Source organism: Hylobates moloch, unplaced genomic scaffold (assembly GCF_009828535.3).
Source record: "Hylobates moloch isolate HMO894 unplaced genomic scaffold, HMol_V3 SCAFFOLD_22, whole genome shotgun sequence".
Taxonomy (NCBI): Eukaryota; Metazoa; Chordata; class Mammalia; order Primates; family Hylobatidae; genus Hylobates; species Hylobates moloch.
Window position 1 is genome coordinate 11,922,238 of NW_026652297.1, and position 7,169 is coordinate 11,929,406.

The following is a 7,169-nucleotide window of genomic DNA, read 5'->3' on the forward strand; positions in this document are numbered from 1 at the left end:
TAAGCCCAGAAGCAGAAAAGACAGCTATTGAGTACTGGGCTTAATACCTGGGTGGATCTCTTTTATCAGACTAAAGAAGTTACCTTAGCTTTCTAATTTGCTAAAGGACTTTTTAAAAAATAATTAATGGATGTGGAAATTTATCAAATGATTTTTCTGCATTTTATTCAAATGATCATAAGGTTTTTCTCATTTGGTGAGTTATGTTTCAATATTAAACGAAGTTTGCATTCCAGCAATGAGCCAAATTGATTGTCATGTTTTTGTTGTTGTTTGTTTCTTCAAGAAGGAGTCTTGCTTTGTCCCCCAGGCTAGAGTGCAGTGGCATAATCTCAGCGCACTGCAACCTCCATCTCCTGGGTTCAAGTGATTCTCCTGCCTCAGCCTCCCAAATAGCTGGGATTACAGGTAACTGCCAGCAAGCCTGGCTTATTTTTTACTTGTTTGTTTGTTTGTTTGTTTATTTTTGTATTTTTAGTAGAGACATGGTTTCAGTATGTTGGCCCAGCTGGTCTTGAACTGCTGATCTAAAATGATATGCCAGCCTTGGCCTCCCAAAGTGGTGGGATTACAGGCATAAGCCAATGTGCCCAGCTGATTGTGAAGTGTTTTTAAATGTGTATTCCTGGATTTGATTTGCCAATATTTGAGGGGTTTGCATCTTTTTTTTTTTTTTTCAATCAGTGGTATTAGCCCATAAGTTCCTTTTAAGATCTGTGTCAAGTTCTTTTAGGCAAGATGTAACCAACATGGCTGATGAGGTGCCTGGCACTCACCTCCTCCACTAAGCGGGACCAAAGCAGCAAATAGATAACCACACATCAAGTAGACTAAAAGAGAACACTAGAATTCACCAGGAAAGTGACAGGGCACCTCTGAGGTACAGAAGGAGAGAGAAACAAAGAAGCACCCAGCCCAACTGGAATTGGCTCAGAGCTGGGAGGAACTTGGCATTACTAGGAAAAGGTAAGGGGGAGATTCCCAATAGTCCACATTCCTACCAGGGATGCCTGCAGTCCTAGCCACCAGAGAGCCCCTTGGCCCTAACAGGCCCTGAGCCTAGTATAGGGAGCTGCTTGGAGTTCACAAAACTGCATTATTCAAGAAGGGAATTCACACTGGATCCCACTCACTGCCAACACTGGATCCCACTCACCGCCAACACCCAAGCAACTGCAGCATGGTGCCATTTTGAGAGCTCAGCCCCCACCAGACTACATCCTCCCTGGGACTCAATAGCCCCTGCATCTCCACATTCCTGGAGCCCCACTGACATCCTCCCACAACCACCTAGAGGGCTGCAGCATTGCAATGCCAGCTGGAACCAGTGCTATGGCCAGTTCCTCAGCACTCTGGCCCACAAGGTAACCTGCACCCTAGAGAATGAGTGGTGAAGCACATCAGGGAGGCTGCCCCAAGGACAAAGAGGGCCAAAGTGTACATTCCCTGCAGCCTGGCAGCTGAGTTCCTGAGACTGCTGCCACCAACTGCAATCCTGCCCTTCCAGCAGCAGGGCCACCTCATACCTGTACATGCTGTGAAGAGGCCTAAGGAACAATCCTCCCTCACACACCATCCAAGGGTGTGAGGACAGGCCTGCCAAGTCCACTCCCGCTGCCAGCACCTGCATGCACCTCTGGGGACCTAAGGACAGGCCCAACCCACCCACCACTGCTACTGCCAACACCCACCCATGCATGCCACCTAAGAGCCTGGAGACTGGGCTGACTAGCCCATTGGCACCTCCGCTGGCACTCACGTATAACACCCAGGGGCCTGAGGGCCAACCTGTTGACATTACTGCCACAGCCAATACCACAAGTGCTACCCAGGGCCCCGAGGACCCACCTGCCTGACCTGCCACTACCACTGCCAGCACTTGAGCCTGCCATGTGAAGTACACCACCCAGGCGACTGAGGACTGGCCCACCTACCCTTCTGCTGCTGCCACTGCTGCTAGAGGACTAGCTCACTTGGCTTCCGTATCCCCAGTGAAGTCCCACTACAACCTACATAACCTCATCTTATTGAAGACAACATAATAAGACAAGATAAAGCAGAAGAAAGAATTTCTGAACTGAAGCCATGTTTCTTGAAATAAGTCAGACATAAAAAAAACAATAAAGCAAGTCATGTGACATATGGGACACAAAAGAACAAAAATTCAAATTTGGGGAGTTCCAGGAGAAGAAATGGGCAAAGGTATAGAAAGCCTATTTAATGAAATAACAGCTGAAAACTTCCCAGGTCTTGCTAGAGACATAGACATTTGGAAGTGGGAAACTCAAGGAGTCCCAAATAGATTCAATCTAAAGAGGTCTTCCCAGAGGCAAATGATAGTCAAACTGTCAAAAGTCAAAAACAGAGAATTCTAAAAACAGCAAAAGAAGCCCAAAATCTCCTTAAGCTGATAAGCAACTTCAGCAAAGTCTCAGGATACAAAATCAATGTGCAAAAATCACAAGCATTCTTATACACCAATAACAGACAGAGAGCCAAATCATGAGTGAACTCCCATTCACAATTGCTTCAAAGAGATAAAATACCTAGGAATCCCACTTACAAGGGATGTAAAGGACCTCTTCAAGGAGAACAAACCACTGCTCAATGAAATAAAAGAGGACACAAACAAATGGAAGAACATTCCATGCTCACGGATAGGAAGAATCATTATCATGAAAATGGCCATACTGCCCAAGGTAATTTATAGATTCAGTGCCATCCCCATCAAGCTACCAATGACTTTCTTCACAGAATTGGAAAAAACTACTTTAAAGTTCATATGGAACCAAAAAAGAGCCCTCATTGCCAAGTCAATCCTAAGCCAAAAGAACAAAGCTGGAGGCATCACGCTACCTGACTTCAAACTATACTACAAGGCTACAGTAACCAAAACAGCATGGTACTGGTACCAAAACAGAGATATAGACCAATGGAACAGAACAGAGCCCTCAGAAGTAATACCACACATCTACAACCATCTGATCTTTGACAAACCTGACAAAAACAAGAAATGAGGAAACGATTCCCTATTTAATAAATGGCGCTGGGAAAACCGGCTAGCCATATGTAGAAAGCTGAAACTGGATCCCTTCCTTACACCTTATACAAAAATTAATTCGAGATGGATTAAAGACTTAAATGTTAGACCTAAAACCATAAAAACCCTAGAAGAAAAGCTAGGCAATACCATTCAGGACATAGGCATGGGCGAGGACTTCATGTCTGAAACACCAAAAGCAATGGCAACAAAAGCCAAAATTGACAAATGGGATCTAAACTAAGGAGCTTCTGCACAGCAAAAGAAACTACCATCAGAGTGAACAGGCAACCTACAGAATGGGAGAAAATTTTTGCAATCTACTCATCTGACAAAGGGCTAATATCCAGAATCTACAAAGAACTCAAACAAATTTACAAGAAAAAAACAAACAACCCCATCAAAAAGTGGGCGAAGGATATGAACAGACACTTCTCAAAAGAAGACATTTATGCAGCCAACAGACACATGAAAAAATGCTCACCATCACTGGCCGTCAGAGAAATGCAAATCAAAACCACAATGAGATACCATCTGACACCAGTTACAGTGGTGATCATTAAAAGGTCAGGAAACAACAGGTGCTGGAGAGGATGTGGAGAAATAGGAACACTTTTACACTGTTGGCGGGACTGTAAACTAGTTCAACCATTGTGGAAGACAGTGTGTTGATTCCTCAAGGTTCTAGAACTAGAAATATCATTTGACCCAGCCATCTCATTACTGGGTATATACCCAAAGGATTATAAATCATGCTGCTATAAAGGCACATGCACACGTATGTTTATTACGGCACTATTCACAATAGCAAGACTTGGAACCAACTCAAATGTCCATCAGTGATAGACTGGATTAGGAAAATGTGGCACATATACACCATGGAATACTATGCAGCCATAAAAAAGGATGAGTTCATGTCCTTTGTAGGGACATGGGTGAAGCTGGAAACCATCATTCTCAGCAAATTATCGCAAGGACAAAAACCAAACACCACATGTTCTCACTCATAGGTGGGAACTGAACAGTGAGAACACTTGGACACAGGAAGGGGAACACCACACACCAGGGCCTGTCATGGGGTGAGGGGAGGGGAGAGGGATAGCATTAGGAGATATACCTAATGTAAATGACGAGTTACTGGGTGCAGCACACCAACATGGCACATGTATACATATGTAACAAACCTGCATGCTGTGCACATGTACCCTAGAACTTAAAGTATAATTTTTTAAAAAAAGCATCAAACCACATATAAGGGAATCTCCATGAGACTAACAATGAATTTCTCAGCAGAATCTTTGTAGGTCAAGAGAGAACAGAATAAAATAGTCAAAGTACTGTGAGAAAAAAAAGAAACTGTCAACCAAGAATCCTGTGTCCAGCAAGGCATCCTTGAAAAATGAAGAGAAAGTAGTCTTTCTCAGAAAAACAAAAATGGAGATAATTCATTACCACTAGACTAGCCCCACAAGAAATATTTAAGGGAGCCCTACACCAGGAAACAAAAGGACAACATCTACCATCATGAAAACTTAAAACAGTAATAAAACTCACTGGCAGTGCAGATACACAAAACAGGAATAGGAATGTTGTTACTCTAAAACAAAACAAAACAAAACAAAAACACCAGATCATAAAAGAAAGTAAAAGAAGAATAAAGGAAGAAAGGATATTCAGAACAATCAGAAAACAACAAAATGACAGGAAGTCCTCACCTATTAATAACAAGCTGGAATGTCAAAGTTTAAGCTCCCCCCAGCTAAAAGATAGAGACTGGCTGAAGGGCTTACAAAAATAAGACCCAGATATATGCTGTCTACATGAAACTCATCTCACCTATAAAGACACATAGACTGAAAATGAAGGGATGGAAAAAAATGCCTCATGCAAACAAACCAAAAGCATGCAGGAGTAGCTACACTTATATCAAAGGAGAGTTTAAGTCAAAAAAACATGAGACAAGAAAATTATAATAAAAGAATCAATTAGGCAAGAGGATATAACAATTGTAAATATCTATGCACCCAACATCAGAAACCAAAATATATAAAACAAATATTATTAGAGCTAAAAAGACTAATACAACAATAGTTGGGGATTTCAACACTCCCACATTCAGCATGGAAGAGATTATCTGGACAGAAATTCAAGAAACACTGGACTTAAACTGCACTTTAGACCAAATGGATCTAACATTTAGAGAACATTTCATGCAACAGCAGCAGAAAATATTCTCATGAACACATGGAACATTCTCCAGGATGGACCATATGTTAGGCCATAAAACAAGCCTCAAGAAAGTTTTAAAAATTGAAATTAGGCCAGGCGCGGTGGCTCATGGAGCCGAGGTGGGGGATCCACAGGTCAGAGTCGAGAGTGAAACCCCGTCTCTATCAAAATACAAAAAATTAGCCGGGTGTGGTGGTGGGAGAGGCTGAGGCAGGAGAATGGTGTGAACCTGGGAGGCGGAGCTTGCAGTGAGCTGAGATTGCGCCACTGCACTCCAGCCTGGGTGACAGAGCGAGACTCCGTCTCAAAAAAAAAAAAAAAAAATTGAAATCATATCAAGTATCTTCTAAGACCACAGTGAAAATTAGGAATCAACAACAGGAACTTTGGGAACAAATATGTGGAAATTAAACAACATACACCTGAATAACCAATCAGTCAATGTAAAAATTAAGGAAGTAAAAATTCTTGAAACAAATGAAAATGGAAAAATATACCAAAACCTTTGTGACACAGAAAAAGCAATGCTAAGAGGGAAGTGTATAGCAATTAACGTCGATACCTGAAAAGTAGAAAGATGTTGAATAAACAACCTAAAAAAATCCACCTCAAAAAACTAGAAAAGCAAGAACAAACTAAACCTAGAATTAGTAAAAGGAAAGAAAGAATAAAGAGCAAAGCAAAGCAAAATGAAATAGAAACTGAAAAAAACAATACAAAGAATCAACAAAATGAAAAGTTAGTTCCTTGAAAATATAATCAATAAACCACTAGCTAGTCTAACCAAGAAAAAGAGGATCCAAACAAATAAAATCAGAAGTAAAAAAAGAGATATGGCTGGTCGCGGTGGCTGACACCTGTAATCCCAGCACTTTGGGAGGCTGAGGCAGGTAGATCACCTGAGATCAGGAGTTCGATACTAGCCTGACCAACATGGAGAAACCCTGTCTCTACTAAAAATACAAAATTAGCCAGGTATGGTGGCACATGCCTGTAATCCCAGCTACTCGGGAGACTGAGGTAGGAGAATTGCTTGAACCCGGGAGGCAGAGGTTGTAGTGAGCTGAGATCACACCATTGCACTCCAGCTTGGGCAACAGGAGCAAAACTTCATCTAAAAAAAAAAATTACAACGGACACAACAGAAATACAAAAGATCATTAGAGACAATTATGAGCAACTCTACAATAACAAAAATGGAAAACCTAATGGAAATATATACATTCCTGGACACATATAACCTACCAACATTGAACCAGGAAAAAATAGAAAACTCAATGATACCAATAACAAGTAATAAGATTGAGGCAGTAATAAAAAACTCTCCCAATACAGAAAAGCCCAGAACCAGATTTGCTGCTAAATTCTAACAAACTTTTAAAGAAGAAATAACACCGGCTTTGCAGGTGTCGCCACTGGGAGCCCCATATTATCACCCATGATCAACCCCACCATGTTCTTCGACATCGCCGTCGATGGTGAGCCCTTGAGGTGTGTCTCCTTTGAGCCTTTTGCAGACAAGTTTCCAAAGACAGCAGAAAACTTTCATGCTCTGAGCACTGGAGAGAAAGGATTTGGTTATAAGAGTTCCTGCTTTCAGAGAATTATTCCAGGGTTTATGTGTCAGGGTGGTGACTTCACATGCCATAATGGCACTGGTAGCAAGTCCATCTACAGGGAGAAATTTGATGATGAGAACTTCATCCTAATGCATACAGGTCCTGGCATCTTGTCCATGGCAAAGGCTGGATCCAACACAAACAGTTCCCAGTTTTTCATCTGCACTGCCAAGACTGAGTGGTTGGATGGCAAGCATGTGGTCTTCGGCAAGGTGAAAGAAGGCATTAATGGCCAGGCGTGGTGGCTCACACCTGTAATCCCAGCACTTTGGGAGGCTGAG

At 42.0% G+C, this 7,169-nt stretch overlaps 1 protein-coding gene across 1 annotated transcript in view; it reads left to right on the forward strand.

Annotated features, from left to right (window-relative positions):
* Nucleotides 1-5,498: 5,498 nt before the first annotated feature.
* LOC116462074 (peptidyl-prolyl cis-trans isomerase A-like) overlaps nucleotides 5,499-7,169 on the forward strand; it is a 6,967-nt gene continuing 5,296 nt past the window's right edge. Inside the window, exon 1 of the mRNA XM_058433733.1 lies at nucleotides 5,499-7,110. Coding sequence (XP_058289716.1) covers nucleotides 6,708-7,110 — 403 coding nt within the window. The 5' untranslated portion in view covers nucleotides 5,499-6,707. The remainder of the gene's footprint in view (nucleotides 7,111-7,169) is intronic.